This window comes from Cyprinodon tularosa, unplaced genomic scaffold, assembly GCF_016077235.1.
Source record: "Cyprinodon tularosa strain WSP-4 unplaced genomic scaffold, ASM1607723v1 ctg211, whole genome shotgun sequence".
Lineage (NCBI taxonomy): Eukaryota > Metazoa > Chordata > Actinopteri > Cyprinodontiformes > Cyprinodontidae > Cyprinodon > Cyprinodon tularosa.
Window position 1 is genome coordinate 837,927 of NW_024038781.1, and position 23,206 is coordinate 861,132.

The 23,206-nt window shown below is 38.9% G+C and overlaps 2 protein-coding genes across 3 annotated transcripts; one reads left to right on the forward strand and one right to left on the reverse strand.

The window, feature by feature from the left end:
- Window positions 1-1,057: 1,057 nt before the first annotated feature.
- Window positions 1,058-9,168, forward strand: slc33a1 (solute carrier family 33 member 1). Of its 2 annotated transcripts, none has more exons than XM_038285525.1 (9): window positions 1,058-1,113; window positions 1,652-2,106; window positions 2,722-2,875; window positions 3,457-3,652; window positions 4,189-4,388; window positions 4,462-4,646; window positions 4,727-4,844; window positions 7,189-7,404; window positions 7,480-9,168. In XM_038285525.1, the coding sequence occupies exons 2-9, from the start codon at window positions 1,694-1,696 to the stop codon at window positions 7,645-7,647; spliced, it is 1,650 nt and encodes a 549-aa protein (XP_038141453.1). In that variant the 5' UTR covers window positions 1,058-1,113; window positions 1,652-1,693; the 3' UTR covers window positions 7,648-9,168. The 2 variants fall into 2 exon arrangements, with proteins under 2 accessions (XP_038141453.1, XP_038141452.1); XM_038285524.1 differs by having other exon boundaries at window positions 1,060-1,279.
- A 3,403-nt stretch (window positions 9,169-12,571) lies between these two features.
- On the reverse strand, window positions 12,572-23,013 carry rps6kb1b (ribosomal protein S6 kinase b, polypeptide 1b). The gene is made up of 15 exons (XM_038285526.1): window positions 22,827-23,013; window positions 21,140-21,183; window positions 20,927-21,047; window positions 20,712-20,780; window positions 18,267-18,414; window positions 17,852-17,909; window positions 16,380-16,480; window positions 15,951-16,041; window positions 15,774-15,864; window positions 15,572-15,679; window positions 15,429-15,491; window positions 15,223-15,300; window positions 14,931-15,038; window positions 13,446-13,558; window positions 12,572-13,367 (listed from the first exon to the last, which is right to left on the reverse strand). The coding sequence occupies exons 1-15, from the start codon at window positions 22,893-22,895 to the stop codon at window positions 13,133-13,135; spliced, it is 1,497 nt and encodes a 498-aa protein (XP_038141454.1). The 5' UTR covers window positions 22,896-23,013; the 3' UTR covers window positions 12,572-13,132.
- Between the last annotated feature and the right edge of the window lie 193 nt (window positions 23,014-23,206).

The window sequence follows — 23,206 nt, forward strand, 5'->3', positions numbered from 1 at the left end:
TGCATTTATTTATTTAGATTATTGACTAAATTATTTATATATTACATTTATATGAGCTTTTCTTTAACTGCCTATATTATGCCACTGCTTTTTTTTCCTATTTTTTAAATACTTTATTCATGTACAGCACTTTGAAATAAACTAACCTTTACATATATAATATTGGGTATTTTCTTCATTGTTCTTCTCTGCAGACATTTGTTTACTGATTTTGTTTTGACTAAAACCATATAAATCCAAAATAAGAAAAAAGATTAAGTAAATTCCAAAATGGGGATAGTAGTCACCATCTTGGAACTCAGAAATACAAAAGGACAAATATGAAAAAAATAAGCCACGATAAATACGTACTATGATAAAAAAGGAGTCAGGCATCATCTTAGAAACTAGTATTTATATAAAATAAGATAATCCACATATGATTAGATTTAGACAAAATCTGAAAAAAAAAAAATACGAATTAATACTTAACTTTCAATTGTCAAATTCAAAAGAACTTTAGATTTTCATTTAGTGTTATATTTTTCTCCCCATCCATCCTAACTTTCACCTCTTTCATCTTCTCTCATTATTATTATCATAAATTTCATTTAAAGTCAAAAATATTTTTGAAACATCAGAAAATTTCAAGATTTTGAAACAAAATTTAAAGATTTTCAAACAAACATCTCAGAATCTCAAAATATTGGAAAGTAGACAATAAAATATAGTATAGTCTAATAATGATTATACAAATAGAAATAGCAATAAAAAAAATCAATAAACAAGAAATATCAATAACATTAATTTCATAACTCACTAACAAGTTTCCGAGCAGTATGCTTTTACAAATATTTCACTGATTAGAAGAAAAAATATTTTTTTTGGTCTAGATGTGTAAACTCTATTTGTTGTGGATAAACTTTTATCCAAAATGTTTATAGATTAAAAGTCAAAACTGTGACCATGTGAGTAGGAAGTGAGTGATGGGTCCCACTGTAAAAACCTTCCGTCATTTTTCCCTGGGGAGGAACCTTAGCAGCGGCGTCTTCAGACACGTCAGCTGAAGGTACCCGGACACATTTCAGTGCTACGCACAGCGCTCTTCCTGGTGCCCTGTGTTTTTGTCAGCCGGTGTGTTTCCAAGTTATTCGCTAGTCTCGTAATTCCTCTTGTCCATTCCTTCTGTTAGGATGTTACCGTCTGTTAACCGAACTGAGCAGTGAAACCAGCCGCTGATTGGCTCTTTGATTCCGCTGCTTCTGTGTTTGTCTCTGATTTGGCATGCTGTCATCACCAGGTATGCATGATCCCATCTACTGCTTTTCGCTATTGTCCCTTCTATGCATGTTTTCTGCGTGTCTTTAAGTTTATTCTCGTTAACAAGTCTGTTGAAGGCCATTAAGGTGACAAAAGCAACGTTCTGGTAATTTTTCACTCACCTAGTTGATCATTTAACTTCCTGTTAGAGATCAATGAATGATTTATGTGTCATAACTCTTTTTAATTATTGTTAAAATCATAACGGCTCTTAATTGCCAAAAGTTCTCAATTGAAATTAATCGTTTGTTTATATTTCGCCTTTTCTATCATGCCATGTTTATTGGAGACAGTAGATTGACATAGAAGCTCTCCATCTCTTTCATTGGTAATTTCTACTTTCATTATGCAGAGTTATTTTGGGCGCAGAAGTTTTGATGCCCTCAGCTCCATCATGGAGTCCTCAGATTTGACCACACGCAGGAACGGGCGGCAGAGGAGAGTAGCAGGCGCCTCCACCGTGCCTGAGCACACTGGGTACATGGACAGAGGGGAGACGAGCTCCCCTGAGCCAGAGATGGAAGAAGATGACATCCTCATCAGGAGATCCGACTCAGAGGACAGGAGGCGTCACCGGGGGCGACTAGGGATCCGTGGTGAACTGGGGAATATTTTACTCCTCCTGTTCCTCTATGTGCTTCAGGGGATTCCTTTAGGACTGGCCGGCAGCATTCCTCTGATCCTTCAGGGCAAGAATGTCAGCTACAGAGACCAAGCCTTCTTCAGCTTTGTCTTTTGGCCGTTCAGTTTGAAGCTTTTCTGGGCGCCGTTGGTGGACGCCCTGTACTTCAGCAGGTTTGGGAGGAGGTAAGATACAAGTCCATGTACAGATGTGTTAAAGATGCTCTATCTTTCTGGTTCTTTTCCCTAAAAGAGATCACTCACGACAAACTCTTTAAAAAACACATCATAATTTATATGTATTAAATAACCAGGAGACATGACAACAGATTCTGATAGAAATCGTAATTTTACTCAGATCAGAAAAATTGCTTAGAGTTTACAGAAGGCAGCTGCTCCCCTCTCAGGAAGTGGCCCCGATCAACAGTTAAAAAGCCATTTTATACATCTCCAGTCTGCCGTATCATTACATCATACACGATAGCAGATGATTAGACATCCGTGGCTCCAGCCTTATCAAAATATCACTCTTCGTTCTTAGCTGAGGGATGCCGCTCTCATTCCATTTTCAAATCTTTGCAACGTACAAAATGAAGATTATAACTATATATATCCAGACAGGGGAACTGTCCTAATTGGATTAAAATGTCAGTTCTGATGCGTAACAGGCAGCCCATACCAGGGTGTAATAAACTCACACATCTTCGATGATAATTATACTAACAGATGGATGATACTGATATTTGCTCGTGTGTTTTTTCAGCTCTGGGCTGTTGCTCATCTCTTGTGTGTTTTCTGCAGGAAGTCATGGCTGGTGCCCACTCAGTACCTGCTGGGCCTGTTCATGCTCTACCTTTCAGTAACCGTCAACTCGCTGCTGCAGAGGGAGAAGGGACCTGATGTGGTGACGCTCACTGCAGTCTTTTTTATGCTTGCCTTCCTGGCAGCCACACAGGTAACATTTATTAAGCGCACATCCAGTGCCTTGTAAAGGTATTTACACACCTTTAACCTTTTTCAAATCACATGCATTAAACTCAATGGATTTAATGCAAAGGTCAAAACCAAATCAGGATATAATTTCTAGGTGGAAGGAAATATAAAGTGTAAATATGGAGCAAAATGTTGTAGAAACATAGAGTCGAGTCCTATAATCCTTTTAAATAGGACACAACTCAAGGTTTCTACTGCATTTTGCTCAATATTTATTTTGCACTGCAATTAACTTTTTTATATTAATGCCCTTTTGCACCATTACTGTATTTTTAACTGGTTTCTTTTTCTTTTACATTGTTCACACTCTGATCACTGCTGCACTTTATATTGGTAATGTTTATCATACTCCAACTGTAATATCATTACGCTATTGTAAGCTGTATGCAATAAATTTTTTATTATGTCTACACTCTGTGCATACAAGTTTTATCTAAGTCTAAATTTATGTTGTTCAAACAGGAACCAATCTGATGTGGTATGAATACTTTTGGCCTGTCAAATGGACCACTCCCATCTTATTTCTTTCTCTCTGTATGCTAGGATATAGCTGTGGATGGCTGGGCCCTTACAATGTTATCCAGAGAAAATGTGGGTTATGCATCTACCTGCAACTCTGTGGGCCAGACGGCTGGATACTTCCTGGGGAATGTGCTCTTTTTGGCCCTGGAGTCTCCTGAATTTTGCAACAAGTACCTCAGATTAGTGCCTAAAGACACAGGCATCGTCACCTTGCCAGGTACGTCGCTCCCTTTTCCCGTAGAATTGAATTGAAAACAAATCTATGCATGTTTTTTTTTAAAGCTGCTTTTATCTGGTTGCATAAGGGGGCAGATCCTTAAATTAATGTGTTCTACTCCTTCTACACACCTATCCTCTTTAAAGCCCTAGTTTGCAGAGCGGTTACAAAGGATCAACATAATCTAATTGTGCAAACATATCAGACAGGAGAAGTCTGCCTGATAATCCCAACGAATAAAAACAAAAACAAAGGGAAGACAAAGTATTACGTTCATGTAGGCACTCTTATGCAACCACTATATATATATATATATATATATATATATTTATATATATTGTTTTTTTTAGAACTATCCCCTCTAGGTTTCTACATTATAAATGTCTCACTAAAGTTGTTTCATTTTCGATACCACATAAACCTGTTTTGTGAAACATTTCTGTGCCAGTCTTTTCCTTGAACCTTTAGATGAATGAATTGGGTCTTTTTGTTCTCCTTTGGTTGATTAAAGGGAATCCTTTGTTCTTCTGCTGCAGATTTTCTGTTTTTTTGGGGGGTGATGTTCCTGGTTTCCACCACCCTGGTGGCCATCTTTAAAAGGGAAAACAATCAAGGCAGAGGGAGGAGGAACGTCCCGGAAGAGACTCAGGGTGTCATGGAAACCTACAAGCTTCTGTTCTCGATCGTGAAGATGCCCACAGTCTTCACCTTCTGCTCCCTGCTCCTCACAGCTAAAGTGAGCAGAGAGACAATATGTGCTGTCTCTATGTGATGAACGTTCTTAACAGGGCGGATCTTCTCTCCATCAGATCGGTTTCTCTGCAGCGGATGCTGTTACGGGTCTGAAGCTGGTGGAAGCTGGAGTCCCTAAAGAGCAGCTGGCCCTCCTTGCGGTGCCCATGGTGCCCCTGCAGATCCTTTTGCCTGTGGTCATCAGCAGATACACGGCAGGACCCCGGCCCCTTGACGTCTTTTACAAAGCATTCCCGTTCCGGTAGGCACTCCACCAAACCCGCCTCCTTCTGTTTGTAAGCTGTTATCTGAACGCTAACAGAGACCTATTCTGTTTTGCAGGCTGCTAATTGGGCTCGAGTATGCTCTGCTGGTGTGGTGGACCCCCAGTGTGAAACAAGAGGGAGGGTTCCCACTTTATTACTATGCCATAGTCTTTCTCAGCTATGCATTGCATCAGGTTGGTCCTCCTGTTTTGTTTCTTTTTGTTCTAACCTCTAGATTTGGCTTCTAGTTAAGACCAAAAGGATTCGCAGTTTCTGGTTCTTTACGTCAACTAGAGCTGCAACTAACGAACATTTTGCTAATTGATTAATTTGTCAATTATGATTTCAGTCGATAATCTCATTGCAAAAGGTTCCTTAAATTTTTTACAGAATTAAACCAGGTGAAACCAAAACATTTCCACCTGAGTTCGAAAGACGAAAATATTTTTTATTAATTATGATTTATTTATTTTCTTTTGGTATAATTACTGCTCTAATTGGGTTGCTCTGTCAGCTAAAGGCTTGTTTAAGAGTCTCTTTACTCCAGTTAATGATTAATCAATTACTAAATTAGATGTCAATTATTTAATTGATTGATTGATTAATCCGATTTATTGTTTCAGCCCTTACGTCAACACAACACAATTTAAACAGGAAAATTTGCTTCTAACCGCGTCTGCTTTTACAATTGGTCAAACGAAGCAAAGTATTAATGTTTGTTTTTGCCTCATTTCGCATTGATTTAGCTTTTTCTTTGCGACTTCTGAGTCTGGTTCATCTGGATTTATATGACTTTGTCTTCATCTATAACTTGGTGTCAAACTGCTACAGTTTGACAGTTGTTTTAAAACCTGTGATGCAGTTTATAAAGCAACATTCTTTTCTCTGGGTGCAAACTTAAACCATTGAGCCAGTTCTCTCCTTCAGTAGGAGGCTGTTACTGGTAAACCAGATGTGTTCTATTTTCGTCTTCAAGTTAAACATTTCTTGTAGGTCAAAAACTACTGTTAGAAATCTAAAAAGATATCACAAATTAGTATATTTGTCTTTAAGATTAGATAATTAGATATCATGCACTTGAAACGTGTAAATAATCCTATTAAATAATCTAATCTGGTAAAGTATCTGTCTTATTTGCTCAAAACAAGGTAAAATATTTAACTTAGAATTCAATATTTAAATGAGAAAATTTATATAATCACATAGAATAATCACAAGACAAAAATAATAATTATTTCTGTAATTAACACTAAAACTCTCCACACAAAACTAGTACAGGAGGTGTTAATGGCCCCTGGGCCACACTTTTTAAACCCCCGTCTCTTCATTTAACAGACATTAAAAGGGGTTAGATATTTAACGGAGAACAATGAGCCTGAAACAGCTCATTTTCCTACAGAAGTTTATTAAGATGTTATAACAACAGACTAGACATCCAATCCCTTCAGGTAATAGAAGCCCTGTATTAGTAGATGTATGAGAAAAATGATGAACATTATTTAAGGGCTAACAGGCATGTTGGAGCTTTTCTTCTGATGCCACGAGGATGTTTTAAGTTAGATCCATAGAAGACTATTTTTTTTTTGTTATTTTTCTTATTCAGAAACTGAATCTGTTGAGAAATTAAGCCCTGTTTCAAGCAACTACCAATATTTTTGGTATAATTTAAAGGCTTCTTTCGGTAGATCTTAGTTGACTTGAAGCACAGAAGTGAAGCGAGTTTAGCAACAACATCTAAGAAGCTCCTGAAAGACAACAAAATATTTCACAATACTCAGCTGCTCCTGCAGAAAAGCTAAGGAAGCTAAATGGTTGAGACTCCGCAAATGACTCCATATTGCATCAGGGAAATTATCCCGAACACAAAGAAGTAATACATTCAGGCTGATTTTAAAGATCTGGAATCAGGCTGACCTCAGGATTGAGATTCTGTGGACTGTTTTAGACTTTGGGCAGAAAAACCAACCCGTTTAAATGAGTTCTGATAAGAGAGTGGTCATATATCCATCCAGAAGGGATGCAGAGCTTAAGATTACTGGGACTGTTATTTATATAGAACTATATGCATATTTCTGGCTTTGCTTAGATAAACCGTGACTTTAAAGCAGGGCACCAAATTCCTTTTTCTCCCGAAAAGCAAAAAGATTAATTCAAATCGCAGATTAACTGTGATACCCTGAGATCCAACGATCAGCTGTTGCTCACTGTTCCTTTTCCCCGCACAGAACTAGGGAAGAAAGCCTTAAGCAAACAGCTCCTTGTGGGTGGCATTTTTTACAAAGAAACTGAAAGTTGACGGAGTTTTTATCTTTAAATGCTTTTAAGTTGAAAGTGAGCCTCAATGTACCTGTCATTTAATTTAATGTATCTCTGTTATGTAACTTTGCTGCCTCTTGGCCAGGACTCCCTTGATAAGTGGGTTTTAAACATAATGGGAATTTCTTTCCTGGTTAAATAAAAAATAACTCAGTGACCAGTGTTTGCAAACTTCTGATTCTAAGAATAAACTCTCGGCTTGTTGGATTGTTTGGTCCCTAGGTGGCGCTGTACAGCATGTATGTGGCCTGCATGGCCTTCCACGCCAAAGTGAGCGACCCTCTCATAGGGGGGACCTACATGACCCTGCTCAACACGGTCACTAACCTGGGGGGTAACTGGCCCTCCACCGTGGCCCTGTGGATGGTTGACCCCCTGACCTCTAAGGAATGCCAGGGCGCCGTCGGTCAGAGCTGCAGCTCTTCTCTAGAAGCAGGGGTGAGTGGTGCAGGAGATGCAGGAGAATCTTACCTGCTTTTATTTAGAAACTAATCCGCTCCTCCCCATCTCCAGTTGTGTGTTAAAGAAGGAGGCGTTTGTGTGACGACGCTGGATGGCTACTATGTGGAGTCGGTGGTATGCGTTGTGATCGGTCTCCTCTGGTGGCTGTGGCTGGGGAAGAAGATGAGGCGGCTGCAGGAGCAGAGCCCCGGCGCCTGGAGGTGCAGAGTAAACCAGTGACAAAAGTCCCACTGACACTTTAAGCGAGCGCAGCTTCATGATTTGCTCCAAAACCAGCTGGACTCAACCAGCACCTCACCTAAATCTCCTGCTCTGGTCTGCCAGATTTAGGAGACATTTTACCATCAAACCTGTCGCTTCGATGTACACACGCACGAAGCGAATCGCTGTTTTCTTTTTATAAAAAAGCTGTAATCATTTATCATCACCATCTTTTTAAAGCCTCCTTGTAGTTTTTATTTACCGTGTTTTGCTGCTTTAAACCAAACAGAGGCTGGTTCGAAGAACATGTTGGTCAATATTTGTTTTCCACTTTAGTTGCAGACCTTTAAAGAACCCAAAAGGTTCGTTAAATAAGATTTTTTATAAGTTTCAACACTTTAAGCTCTGACTTATCTGCCTTACAAGAAAGGAACAGATGCATTTATAATCCTAACTCAAAGCATGAGTGAAGGGTTGCCGCATGTACTGTACTCAATGGGCTTTACTATGAAGCAGGACTAGTGTCTCTATGATGGATGTTCAGAGGGAAATTTAACCTTTATTGAACCCATTATTTAATCAAAACAGCGAATGAAATAGGGGCACATATTTTTTTTTTTTACAGAAAAAGCAAGAGACTATCTACAGCATGTGGATATCGCTTGTTTTTTCCTTTTATGTCAACTCATTTAGGTTTACTAAGAAGCCCACTTTGTGTGACATCATACTCTCTAGTAATATCAAGTCTTGGTTTTAATTCAAATCCAGACAAATGAATAAAATAATCCTCGTCTCCTGTAATTTAAAAGTGTTCAGCATTACATCTAGATGTGTTTGCACTTATTTGTCTTCTTAGTTTTAAGAAAAAGTTTGTTTTTAGTTGCACCTATCAGGCTTTTGCTGGTTGAAGCCACTTTCTGGTTTTCTTTGAAGTCCGACATGTAAGATTTTGGATTTTGTGTTTTTCAAAGGACTGTATCATATAAAAATAAATAAGGAAAAAAAGACACTATGAGTTCTTTGGAAAATGTAGGTTTAAATCCAGCAGAAAATGAAGGAAGATTATTTCCGTTTATGCATCAAAGTGAAGGCCCATAAAAGTCATCACATCAAACACAAGGCGCATCAAAATGTGTCGCTTTGTCATTGATATCTCGGCTGGCAGGAAGTGAAGAGAGACTCAAGGAAAGCTTAATATAAAATTTCATGCAAAGACAATTTTATTAGTTTCACAAATCCTGCTTTCCATAATTTATGGCAATAAAGCTCTAACAGGCTGGAAACCCGGTGTCCATAAAAAAATAGCTGCATTCAAAATATATTAAATCAATGTTAAGTTGACAGCGTTTATGAAATATTCACCAACCCTAACTTGGACTTTTACAACAGGAACGACTGTTTACAGTTTTTTTTAGATATACATTTTCTCTTTATTGCCTGATGCAAACAGATCCAACAGAATAAGACTGAAACTAGCCTCTAGAATAGATGCATGCATATTTATGAGATCAGTTGTAGACAATCAGATCTGCTTTAATCTTTTAGCTCAAAAAACAAACTCAGAAATAATCAACATATTTACTTCCTTCCTGTTTTTTTTTTCTGTTTTTTTTTTGTTTTTTTTCTGTTTGATTGTGCTGCTTTTCAGCTTTCTTTAGTGTTTTCATGTTATGCTAAAAATAAACGGATCCCCAACCTATTCCGTCAATTAAATCTGCGCTGAGAGAGATGAAGATGATTGTAATGTAGAGCATAATAAACCCAAACCTGCTTCATAGTATGTTGCCCAATTTAAATTTTAAGTTAAACCGATGATTAATTTAAGCCTTTTTATGTTTAATCTACTCAGATCTGTTTATAATTGAAATTGTAGTAGTTTTTATCTGGTTATACCGTGCCTTGCTTTGATAATAGAAACATTTCAGTCAATATGTTTATGGTGTTTTAATTTGGGTTATACTGCCATCATGTGGCAGAGAAGTAGTACTGCTGAATGAGCTGTTATTGGTTGGTAGAGCAGATGAAATGAAACAAGGCAGCTTTAATCTGTGTCAGTGGGAATGTGCATAATTAAAGAGGAATTCAACTCGCACTTTCTAGTCTGAAAACTGTCATCTACTGTTAAATAACATCTTTTCCCTTTTTAATGTAATAGTTTAACTAGACATACAATTCCCTGTTAGTATATATACACACCGGTTTAAATAATTTAAATAAAATATAAGAAATATTTTTTCTTTCAATTCATGCAGCTTTCTCTAGTTTATTATACATATAACTGGATGGATCGCACTACTTTATATTGCTGCAATGAAACATTAAACCTTTTAATTTGTTTATATCTGTAGTTTTGATGCTGGTAACCAAGGTGAAAATATTGGTTCATCACATACATTTTTATTTCTTGCTGTTGTATTTAATAACTGCACTGCCAAAAGCAAACCAAAGCCTCATGGTAGTCAACTGACAGAGGCGTATGTGGATAATATTGTGCACCAGGGGTGATTTCTCGTGCATGGGAACAGAAGGAAACATGTCTAAATCCCGGAGTTTTTCTATGTGCAATTGTCTTTTATATTTACCCACATTGTCATTATCAGAGATTTCCATTTTTTATCTTTGTTGCAGATTCTCATTGATATTTCTGGCATTAATATGACACTGATTTATTTTGACGGGTGGTGGGTTTGTACTTTTAGTTTAGTGTGAAACATTTTTCTTAGTTTATTTCAAAAAGTGATTTTCTTTTTTTTTTTTATTGAAATCTTTCCCATTCCTATGCCATTTAAACAAGTTTAAGGTTAAACGTTTTGTTTGTAACCTTTCCACTCTTACATGAGTTCTGATACTTTGTCCTACATCAGCAAAATTAAAAATTAGTAATCGTCTAAATCTGATAAAAACAAGGGCATAGAATCACTACTTCTGTAAAAAGGTTTAGGTAACCCTTTGGTCAATGATGATTTGGTCAGCGGTTCTCATATCTATGGTTGATGTCTATTGTTCTCCCAATATCATCACCTGACCAAGCCTTTTTCTAATATGCCACACTACAAAATAAAAGAATGATTCATGCCAATATGTCAGGTCAATATTGTTATATGAGAAATGAAGAGTTGTAATGGGAGGGCACCCATTTATAGATTTATATGTAGCATTGATGAAGTAAGCTCACTGACTACAGAAAGGAGTTATGGATGTTTCTACATCTGACATTTACCTTCAGGCATGAATGAAAGTTAGTAAATGAGAGCAAATCAAGACTAGTGGAAAGGAAATCCTTTTACTTTATATTATTGGTTAAAATGTTTCAGGTTTAATTGAAAGAATGTCCAGGTTTGTAGATTAGGATTTTTTCCCCTCCAATATATCCAACATATGAAGCCATAAAAGTTATGTTCTTCTCTGTAAATGTTTGATTCATTTTGGGCCTCTGAAATAAAGCACTTACTTTGTTTTTAAATCACATTTCTATTTTATTGCTACATTTCAAATGACTGCTATCAGTCAGTGATCAGAATCTGATCACTGATACTTTACATTCAAGAACTAAATTTCAATTCAATTAAACATTTTTTTTCATTTTAGTGTAGAAACCGTTTAAAAGGAAATTTCTTTTTAAGTCTAAAACAGTAAATGTCTTTCCAAACTTATCCTGACAAACAGATCTGGGCTGTTCAAACTGAACCTATTTCATCTTGAGGTTATTTCCTGTGTAGAGGGAGTTGTTTTCTCCCACTGTCGCCACATGCTCACATCCCAAACTGGCCCCCAAACCACTAACCCTTAACTATCAAGTGTCACAGTGACACCCCATTCTGTAGCTCTGTGGCGCAGGTTAACAAACATTTGCCCCTTTCTTTAGACAAATATATACGGTCAAATAAAACAATTTCAAAGAGGACCTTACATTTTGGAAATAATTGCGTTTTTTTTCATAAACTTGTGATTTTCTGTCAGTGTGAAAAAAATGTCAAGAGGAGCCAGTTTAGGTTGCCCGGCATCTGGTTAGGATGCCTCCTGGACGTCTCCTGGTGAGGCACATCCCACCGGGTGGAGGCCCAGGGGGAGACCCAGGACACGCTGGAGTGACTATGTTTCTCAGCTGACCCAAGTGGCTGAAAAGAGGGACATCTGGGCCTCCCTATTGAAGCTGCTACCGCCGCGACCCGACCCCGGATACGTGGAAGAAGATGGATGGATGGATGAAAAAACTGCAGCAAACCAGCGGAATTTACATTTGGAGGAAGGAGTTTTTTCTGCCACCAGGCCGCTGTTACACCTGTTGCCGAATTCCAGCGAGCTTCCAGCTGATGCAGACTTGCTTAACAGTCCACTGGCCCTACCGAATACATAGTTTGAGATGGCACTTAATGTGGCAGACCCTCCGCTGGAACACGCCTACAAGAGGGCTAGTGCTTAGTGGCCGGTTTGGGCCCTCCTGTGGAGTCAATGGTGTTTTAGCGTAAATATTTGTATCTTGGATTCATTTGATCAGATTCCTGACCAGTGATTGGACCTTGTCTTATAAACTGCCTGAAAATACTAATTTTTATGAAGTGGTGCTATATAAATAAACAAAATGAAGTAATAATCCTGCAAATTAACCTCTTCCACGAAAGAAAACATCTGCATTTCATATGTTAGTGTTTTTTTTTTTATGCATTAACTTATTCCTGAATAAGATAATGCAGATGTAGGAGGCTCTAAATGTTTTTCCAGGCCTTAGAAAGCTGTTGAGATGAACTGACTGACTCCAGGAAGGACAAGTGTCTGAGCATCCTGCAGAGGAGAGCTGTTGGTTTGACGCAATCAGCACCGGGGCTTTTATGTTGGTGCAAACATAATGCTGCACAGAGCTGAATAATAATGGAGAGATGCAGCATGTTGTGTGAGGAGCATAGATCTAACAGGTTTTTATGTCATTTCACAACCACACCGCTGAAGGACTTGATCGTTTTATTCATCAGAGGCTTTCTCAGAAGATGCACAGCACAGTAAATGGATCCACTTTGTAAGACTTCGTAAAACAAAGTAAAACTTTTAATTTGTAGAGCCTCTTTTAATCTGCTCTTACAATCCATCTCATCAATGATCCTAATTCAGACCGTTTTCCAGAACCAGGAACCAATCTGTGAAATAATCCACCCAGTAGTTTACTGGCATTGACTAAAACAGATCAAAGCACTTTGGATATCATAAAGTACAGCAGACTGACTGCATCTCAGTTCCAAGCATACCGTAGTGTGAGAAATGATCGCCGGAGACAAAAGTCGACGGATCGGAGGTGTCCAAGGAGACGTGGTGAGGCAATGATGCCGCTCGTAGCGCTTCCCTCCAGTCTGCCTGAGTGCCCAAGCACATCCTCCAGGCTGGGACAGTTCATGTGGTGTGCAGAAGTTTAGATTCCCATTGTCTCTAGCATCCATTCCTGTTTGTTCGCCTTTAAGAAAAAATGTCACCAAACCAGAGGGAGGAAGGGGGGGAAAAGGTCAGTCAGGGGTCATAGGTTCATACGTAGATGCTCGGGCCGTTTGGCCACCATGGGGTACGCTGGCTGCTTCATCTGGGCCAGATTGGCCCCAGCAGGTTTTCTGATGGGGAGAGGGGCCGAAGCCTCTGAGCTGCTTGTGACGTCCATCTGCTCCGTGGTGGACAGATCCATGGCCTGCTCCAGAGGAGACGGGAGGACACTCGGTCCTACCCCAGGGATGAGAGGACTGCGAGACCAGCCGGGGCTGAGGGGGCAGGAGACACAACCGGTTAGGGCCTTCAGTTTCAAATGAAGTCAAACAATCTGAATAGATGGGAACCACCTTAGAAGAGTCCTAGGACTGTCCATGATGCGACGAGGGGAGCGGATTTTTGGCTCAAAGGAGAACCTCTCTTTGATGTTTTCTAGAACTGAAGGAGCAACATACGTAAAACCCTGAAAAATAAAATAAAATTCAACTTTTAATTTCTACAAAAATGACTTAAAATGTTCATACATTTCCAGGTTTTCATTTTTTGACCCAAACATACAACTGACATCTAAAAACTGTCCTTAAAGGTCCCATATTATGCAAAATTCAGTTTCTAAAAATGTTTAAACAGTGATGTGTCCTGAAGCCTGGTTATGAGCTTCACAAATAAAAAAATAAAAAAAGCCTTTCACATTAATCGTTGCCTTTCTCCACCTTTTAGCTAATATGTTCTCAAAATGCTTTGTTTGAAAAACATTCCCCTTATGATGTCATAAGGGGAAACAAACTGTCCACAGGGGTCTGTAGCAGCCCTTCAGCCTTCATCTGAGGTATTTCTCCGGAATTCTAGGCTATCTTATTCTGACTGGTTGTCATGGTTTTGGGGACGTGGCCTTATCCAGCAGCTGGCTGAAAAAGGACATTTTTGGTAAAGGCGGTCTGTCTAATCTGAGACGAATTTTCAGGAATTTTCCTGCAGAAACAGCCAAAACATGCTCTGGGGGCTTGTTTGTTAATAGTTTTTATTTTCAAATGTAGAATAATATTGGATAAAATAAAATTTTACTGGAACACATTTTAAATGCAAAAAAATCAATGTTTTGCAAAACCAACGGCAATATATGCAAGCTTTGCAATTTTTACCAATAAAACCAAAAAATCTTAAGAGTTTCAGTCCCAGTTTCCAGAACCATAATTTCATTGCTTTTCAGCTTGACAGATATATCTGTATAGCTGCAGACATCTTTGTGGATGTATCTCATGTAGATTAGGATCATCATGTTTATTCTAATACATAGATGTGTCCTTGTTCCACCTCACCTGAATGAAAACCAGAGAACCCTGACCTAAATACTGTATTCTGAAGGAGATTGAGTTCAAGATCTCTAAGGTTGTGTCCCGTGGCCTTTATTTCCAGTCTTTTGCAGCTTCTAAAAGGGTTTTGTTGAAGCATCAGGCTGTATTTCCCTTCATCCATCTTCTCCTATACCCACTGACCTGTCCCTGTCGCAAAATTATATTCCCAGAGATGCAAAAGCCTTCAAAACCTAATCTTTTTCCAGGCTGTGTGGATTGGAACAGACTGAAAAGCCTTGGATGCTTTGCTTTTTTTGTTCTCTTTTCAAAGTCCAAATGTTCAAAGCTAGACGTGTTTATTTAGTTACTGTACAATGTGACTGAAGTTCGCTGTTATAATGTGAAAAAAGTGAAAAACTAAGCTAGAACCCTTGCGATTGAGAGACAGACCTCAGAAAATGCATCTCTTACAGTAAGCTTTTATCAAACTGCCATATTTAATCAGATAACAGTGACGGCGAGTTTCTTTTTAAGCATTACCAGGAATGCTTGATTTGCACTCTCGCTGAGGGTAGAGTCGTCGGGGCTGTCGACCGGAGTCTGGCTGGTGAACTTCGAGTCAAACTGACTCACATCATCTGCTGATTGCTGGTCAGACATGAGAGGATGGGCAGGTTTTGGGTTACAGCAATACGAGATGATAAGTCAAAGCAAGCAGAAGTGGATCAGAAATAGAAGGCAGCTTGGCGGATCTTTTGAACCTTAGTGTTACTAAAGCATGTTTTACTTCATTTTCCCACCAAATACTCCAGTGATGATGAGTTTTACTCACAAGCACAGGTTTGAACGGAGGCTCCACCTTCCGGGCCAACAAATCTTCCCAGTTAATGTGTCGGAAGAAAGGATGAGCCTATAAATTCCAAATATAGAAACAAAAAATGGTTAATATCATCTTAAAATAAAAGGTCCTGCACCTTTCATCAACATTTTAGATATGGGAGTCTGCAGAATGTGGTTCTCCCTCCCTCTTGTTCTCACCTGCACTTCTGTAGCATCTCCTGGTCCTGCTCCCAGCCGCGATGAAGCATTTCTCTTCAGCAGCTGTTCAACCAGACAGCAGATGTTAAAAACAATCAGATAAAAATAACAGCATGAAGGTTTATGATGAAAGCAGGAAGTACCCGTTTTAGAAGATCCCGGGCTTCTTGTGTGAGGTAGGGCGGGAGGCTGAGCTTGCACTTTAGGATTTTATCAATGGTCTTTTTTCTGTTCTCGCCAGTGAAGGGCGGCTAAAATCAGAGAGGGACGAAGGTTAGGGCGGACGGTACGGGTGTTAATTCACACCAATAGAGAGAAAAAGGAGGAGGAGGAGGTTCTACTGACCGCTCCAGTGAGCATGTCGTACATCAGAGCGCCCAGACTCCACCAGTCCACAGCTCTGTTGTGTCCGCTCCTCATTAAGATCTCTGGAGCCCTGAAACGAAGCAGCCCCAAAGCGTTTGAGGATGAAGGACGTTTGGTCAGAGAAAGAATGAGACCGAGAACCAGAGGCGAACATACATGTATTCGATGGTTCCGCAGAAGGTGTGGGTAACCGTCCCATCGTGGATGGACTCTTTACAAAGACCAAAATCTGTCAGCTTAACATGACCTGCAGAGAAACAGAAGAACATTTACTGGAACTGCTCCACCTGCTGGTCGCTATCAGTTCAGCGACAGGAAGTTCAATGGAAAATAAAGCTGATTTCAAACCAAAAACTTCATCTTATTCACATTAACTACTAGGTTTTCAGGAGAAAACATTTCCCACTCAGAACATCCTTTCCCTTCCACCCCATAATTATGCTGCAGTTTAGCTAGTCTCTCAAGTACATCCTAAAAAAAAAAGAAAAACGCACTGAACTTTGCAGTTCTCATATGAATTAATTTTGCAGAACAATTATCAAAAAAAAGACGCCTTAAAACACACATCAACTTGTGCGGACTGACCTTGGCTGTTGAGCATGATGTTCTCGGGCTTCAGGTCCCTGTAAATGATGCCTTTTTGGTGCAGGTGACCCAGAGCCATGGAGATCTCAGCGAGGTAAAAACTACAGCCGCAAATAAAACAAACAGCTTCAGACCAAACATCCCATCTAAGTGACAATAAGGCAAACACGACTTAGATATTTTAAGATATTTTCATTTCTGCAGTAAATGTAAAGCATACCTCCATACCTATCAGCATCCCTGGCAGAGATGTGTAAAAACCCTTAAAGTTATTGCTAATTGCAGTAGCATAAAGACACTGAAAATAAAAAAATTCATGTTTGTCAACTGGTGGAAAAAAAGTGCCATGTTAACGGTGCGTTGTGCAAGTTTAAAAGGTAGGTTTCTTTTATTCTTTCCCGTTCAGGCCTTTAGAATGACCCAGCTTTCCTCCATTTACAGCAGCTGCCTCTATAGGCTCCTCAATCGGTTCAAAAGTGGTTGATTCAGGCCTTGTGTGGGTGTGAGGCACTGCCTGTTTTCGTCTACCGAGCTACTTTGACTCTGTTAGGCAGAAAGAGAGCAGGAGTGACTGCTTGGGAAGATGGATCCCTAAAGACCAGCCATGAGTGCATCTGAAACCCCGTCACAGACTCCAAGCTAGAGTAAAAAAATAAAACTTTTGTCTAGAGCTTTGAACAGAGCCAAACTCGAGTATGTTCAGCGAAGGAATAAGACCAGAGTAAGTATTAGGGCAATTTTCAACTAGGAGTGAGCTCTGATCATCCAGAGGAATAAAAAGGAAACAAAGTTAAGATGGTTTATTCAGAATAACCAAAACATTTATAACTTTATTACCTCAGAGGGCAGAATACCTCTAAACAAAGAAAAAGACCTGTGCAGTCACAGATGATCGTGCTGCTTTTCCTCCTCTCTCATGCATTTGCAAAACACTGGCGCCTTTTCAAATGACAGCCAATAGGGGTCAGAAGATTAACTAGAAGTTATGCTGTTCTCTTTTAATCAACAGGTTTACTATAAATGACTGTAAGAATTAGGAGTTGGAACTTTGCTCAATATTGAAGGGACAGCCCTCATTTCACCAAACTAAAAAAATAAACATTTTTACATCATATCCAGAAGTGTTTGATGAAATGTCTGACTTAATTCTGATCTAATCAAAGCATGTGGTAGTTGGAAGCTGCGGCAGCATAGAGCGGAACCCACCTGTTTATTTCTCTCATTTGATTGATAAAGTAATTATTAAAGAATGTTGATGTTTTTAACTCCAGAATAAATGTTTTTATATTTTTACTTCTCTAAAATCTCCATAGTGGGTTTTAAAGCTACCGCAATAACAGGCGGATTTATTTTTGCTTTTTTTAGGGGGTTTTTAACACATGGAAAACGTATAACAAGTAAAATGCAACATTAAAAACTGCTATGAAAAGATTCATAAGGAATTAATGACTGAAATGGCAAGCAATGCTCACCAGGCTGTGTCTTCCATGAAGATGCCCTCCCTTTCCAGCTGCATGAAGAGCTCTCCTCCTGCACAGGAAGAAAATAAATTGATTGATCCAATACATGCAACTTTCTTCTCATGTTGCTCCAAATATCCAAGTAGGATGTTTCTAAGGCAACGGAAACAGAACACAACCTATGATGAGCCGCGTAAGCATCTTCAGCTAGGAATATCATTATTTATTTACATTGCAATAATCTGCCAATTTAAAGTCGCCGTGTAAGGCATAGCTCCTAGTTCCCCTGCCTTATGTTTTTATTCATCATAAACTAAAAGTGACCATAAAATTGAGATAATAGTAATGTGTTATGGTAGAGATAATAAACCTAGAAGCAAAAACACAAACAGCAGGGGTGATGTGTGTTTTATTGATCGTTACGGACCACTCAGGTACTCCAGGATGAGGTAGAGCTTCCCTCCTGTCTGGAAGGCGTAGATGAGATCTACGATGAAGGGATGCTTCACTTCCTCCAGAATGTTCCTCTCTGCCTTGGTATGAGCTGTGTCCTTAGCGTTACGTACAATCATAGCCTGATGGTCAGAGGCACAGGAAATATAAAAATCAATAAAAACATGCAGATTAAATTACCACAGCCCTATAAATTACAGAATCTATTATACACCGTGTAACATAATATTGGTTAGGGAAAAACCAATATTATCCCTATAGGGAGAGAAAATAAAGATCAACGTCGCAAACTGCTAGTTAACTTCCTAGAGAAAAGCCGGCAAGTTTATTTCATTCAGCTCTTATTATTAAACTAAACCTATAAATAAGTTTTACCCAGATCAAAATGTTACAGAAGGCTTTATTAATGTTTGGGCAATTTTTATTTATTTTTTTGTTTTTTTTTGGGGGGGGGGGGGGGGGGGGGGGGGGGGGTAGGTTTACAGCACTAGTGGCTCATGTGGCAAAGGACCACAGGTCGGATTCGAACCTAGTTCCACCGGACTAAACCCTCTGTGTGATTTACTTGAATGAGCACAACTCAAGAGTTATTTTCCTCTTGTTGTCTTTTTCCTTTTTTTGTAGTAGTACATCTATTCACATGCAAAGGGTATTTTCTTTAAAACAATAAAACAAGTTGATGATTTATAAAAACATGTTTACCATATGCAGAATTATCCCAATCTATCACATATGCACCCGTTTCCACAATGCCTTTATCCATCTCAGCACTAAAAACCTAACAAAGCAATTTAAAACTCAACCTGTAGCCTTTCTGTCATTACTCTGAGCATTTACATCAACTTTAGACATTAACATTAGCTGTAGCATCAAAACAAATTCCTTGTATGTTAACGAATAATTGTAGGGATGCACGATATAATCGGCCCCCTATCGGTATCGGCCTGTATCGGCCTTAAAACTGAATATCGGACATCGGCCACCCCACCGATATTTAACCCGATATTTGATCAGCTTCTGAGTTTTTAAAGTCTAAAAAAAATAAAAATAAATACTACTTCTTCTTCTACCTCAAAAACTTCTTTTTTACAGACTTAAAAACTTCTAAAGATGAGGGAAAAAATATTGATACATTAAAATATCACAATATCTTCATATGCTGATATATTGCCATTTAAAAACACCATATCAATCTCTTTTACTAATGAAATATTGCTATATGTCATCGTTATGCTACGAAATCCCCCGAAAATTCACGAAATTTTACCATATTTTTATATGTTGATATATTGAGGCGGTATTGATCTATTTTACTAACAAAATCTCACAAGAATTTGCAAAATATCACGAGAGTTTGTAACAGAACGATGAAATTTCACGAGATTTTGAAAGTAAAATAGATCGATACCGCGTTTTTAAAAATCAATTTGATATCAGCATATGAAAATATATTTGAGTATATTATTTTTCAAAGTGTCAGAAATGGATAACAAAACTGCTATTTTCAATGACTACTTATTTTTGTCCAGCTTTAACATCAGTATCGATATTGGTTATCGGCTACATGTGTTTTAAAATATAGGCATATCAGATATCGGCCAAAATCCCAATATCGTGCATCCCTAAATAATTGTCATTAAAAGCCTTTTCTGATACTGAATGGCTCCGTCTTTACTGGTCTATAGCCAATCCAGAGTCCTGGATTATTATTGGTAGAGTCTCTCCTCCCTGCACTTTCCTTACTTCTGTTTACTAAACACATTCTGTCTGACAGCTAAAGAGATGCCTGCCAACAACACTGTTGTCTCAGCACTGAGCGTTCAGAGTTGTAATGGCAAGCAAATCAGGATTGATGTCCTATTAGATATCTTTTTTTCTTAAATTCACAAAATAAACATAGAGCAGTTTTTTTTCTGTTTAGTTTTTTTTTTTTTACCACAAAGCTACATTTTAAGTGACACCTAACTGTTAATAAAAGCTATAAAACTGTTAGAGATGCTTCACTTCTACCACAAATTGAGCATCTGTGACTAAAAATCTTTGGGCAAGTCGAGAAACTGAAAACCTGAGACGCTCCAGGCCTCCATCTGATCTACACTGATCATTTTTGTAGTTAAAAAAAAAACACGTTAGTGTAACGTGGCACCTGTATAATGTGTCACCAGAGTGGTGCAAGGCGATCAGGCCTGAAGCAACCGCTAACATGAAGCTGAACCTAATGGGCTGGAGCAGATTGTTTAAAGAGCCGAGGCTGCAGCAGCAGCTAGCTGTCAGCAGTGAAATCTTACCCCTCCATAGACTCCAGCAGCAGCCCATATCTCCAGACAGAAGCAACAACATGTTAATTTGTAAATTGTGGAGCATGCTCACACAACTTTTGCTAAAATATGACTTAGACTCAAAGGAAAACAATAGATACCTTTTTTAAAACTTTCATGGCAAAGATTTTGCCTGCTGCAGCTCCAACAACTTTTCGAACTTGGAAAACCTGCAGAACGAGGATAGAAAAACTTGTTTTGAATAATCACAAAGGCAGTTTGGGGGAAAAACATAAGTCAGCAGAAAGCTATAGAGGCAAAATAGTTCCCCCCCTATGAGCCTTTCAGACAGACAGCATGTTCATGTAACTCATACCTTTCCATAGCCGCCTTTTCCAAGCACCCTCAGCAGCTCGAAGCACTCTGGTCTGATGTTCTCCGTCCCCTGATTGACGTTATCCTCTGAGATCTCAATCTTCTCACAGTCGTCCATATTGCTGCAAGAAGAGACAGAATAAAACTTCCTCCTTTATGGGCCTATTTTTTGATACTAAATATTTAAAATAAGGCAACAGCTCTGAATACTTACAACTCAAATCCACTGCACTGATCCATGATATCACTGTTCTGAGCCTGGTAGGAGGAGCAGAAAGCTGATCACAAAAGCAAGCATTAAATACTTATTTTAGAAAAAAATAAAACAATAGGGACTCTGGTGTGTAATATTGTTATGCATTAACACCTCTATCCTGATGTTTAGTGGGTTTTTTTTCATATAGCCTCACTATAAAGCAGTTATTTTGAGTGTTCATAATAAGTTAAAAACAAACATGTACAAAACCTTTGTGTTTTCATATTGATCAACATGTTGATGTTGAATAAATTTTTTAATATCATGTACGGTTTCGCTGTACAGCTACTTTGTTCGGGGCATCAAATTAGCCAAATTTCCAACTGAAATCTTTGAAAATGACCCCACTTTTTTTTTTTTTTACAAAGTTACCATAGAAACATCATTATAATCACTCCTCAAAGTCGGCTGATTTTCATGGTTACGCTTTAGATATCATTTATGGTTTGACCGTGCCGCTATGTCATTCAGGGGCCTCACACCAAAATCTTTCAAAATTCTGCTTTTTTTTTTTTGCATCGTCACCATGGCCACATCCTCTTTTGAGGAGACATGAAACTTGGCCCAGTTGTTCATCAACAACTGTTGATTCTTGTGATCTAAAAATGTTTCTGTATCTTTTACACTTTTTGTTGTATTAATCCTAGTTCAACACAGCATTTTACACATCCTTTACATTTTGCTCTTTTCTTTTACAAAGGTCTTTCAACTTCCAGGTAAAAAGATACTTTTGGACTTTTTTCTTCTGGTTAATCAATTTCACAAAATTTTCTGCTTTTAAGATGAGTGTGTTTCAGCCAAGTGATTCAACCCTACAAACTCTTCAGATGATTTTTAAATGTTTTCTGTAGTTTGAAGTTTCTGATGACTTCCTTCCTATCATATTTTCATATGTTGTTTAGCTAATTTCTGCTTTTTTCCCCCTTTAATCAGTTTCTTTGGCTAACTTTTCTATTTTTATCCAGCATAAAAAAGCATTCCCACTTTGCTGTTTCTCCAAAACAGCTTTTTCTAGTTTTTGATTACTTTCCCCACACAGAATTCCCAAAACAGGACCAGCCAAGATGTAAACAAACACTTGGTGCGAAATTTCAGCCTCATTTTCGTCCACTGAAAACTGAATATGTAATTATATTTGGTTAAGCAGCATTTTATAAATACAAATCACACTTTTTGGGTTATGGTGGGAGTGAAAATAGCCAGACAGTTTAATTAGACATTAATTCAATGTGCAATGGCTGCTCTCTGTGTAAAAAGAAGCAGACGGGCAGCCCTTCCTCGGCCCACAGAGCCCCACTCTGTCACATTTTGCCAAAATAAACTGTTGCGTACGGAGCTGCATTTATCACTGCTGCACCTTTGGCCAAGTAAGGGTGATTTGCACAACCCCTGCATGACAGCCAACCAGACAGCCTCTGCAAGGCATAAAACCCGCTTCTAAAGCGGCTTGAAAGAGTGTGAAAAATAACAGGCGCTTATAGTACTTGCTTATAGTAAGGAAGAGTATGCCAGGCCCTGACAGCTCCGGCTGCTGCAGCCTGCAGGCCTACAGCGGCGGCTGCTGCTGGCAGACCACCAGGCTAACGCAGCTAGCTAGCTACGGCGCGGCGGACAGTTTTTGTTCTGACAGCCGCTATTAAAGTACCTCATCGTTCTCATCGTCGGAGACATTTTCCTCCGGCTGGTCCAGGTCAATGTCAAACACTCCAGCCATCGCAGCGAGTCGTTAGGGTCGCTCTATCACAGACCGCGGATACAGCAGGCGTCCCCCACCTCATGGACAGGCACGCACCGCCGCCATAACCGGCTACTACACCGCGCATGCGCATTGCGACCCTCTACGGAGGGGGCGGAGCCTGTTGTCTGATAAACAGGGAATCAACCTGACTGTAAGGCAATAATATTTTACCTATTCATAAAAAAAAAATAAAAAAAAAGCAATCGAGCTACCATTGTTAAAATAAGCAATTCAATTTAACTGCTCTTTGTTTTTTGGTAAATTTGTGTTTGTTGTTTTATTTAGTT

Excerpts from the sequence above, each read along its gene's own strand:
- slc33a1 (XM_038285525.1), top strand. The coding sequence starts at position 1,694 with ATGGAGTCCTCAGATTTGACCACACGCAGGAACGGGCGGCAGAGGAGA. Across the intron at positions 2,107-2,721 it reads TTCAGCAGGTTTGGGAGGAG|GAAGTCATGGCTGGTGCCCA; the intron begins GTAAGATACAAG and ends TGTTTTCTGCAG. Across the intron at positions 2,876-3,456 it reads CCTTCCTGGCAGCCACACAG|GATATAGCTGTGGATGGCTG; the intron begins GTAACATTTATT and ends TCTGTATGCTAG.
- rps6kb1b (XM_038285526.1), bottom strand. The coding sequence starts at position 22,895 with ATGGCTGGAGTGTTTGACATTGACCTGGACCAGCCGGAGGAAAATGTC. Across the intron at positions 18,415-20,711 it reads CCATGAAAGTTTTAAAAAAG|GCTATGATTGTACGTAACGC; the intron begins GTATCTATTGTT and ends TCTGACCATCAG. Across the intron at positions 16,481-17,851 it reads TTCATGGAAGACACAGCCTG|TTTTTACCTCGCTGAGATCT; the intron begins GTGAGCATTGCT and ends TTGCGGCTGTAG.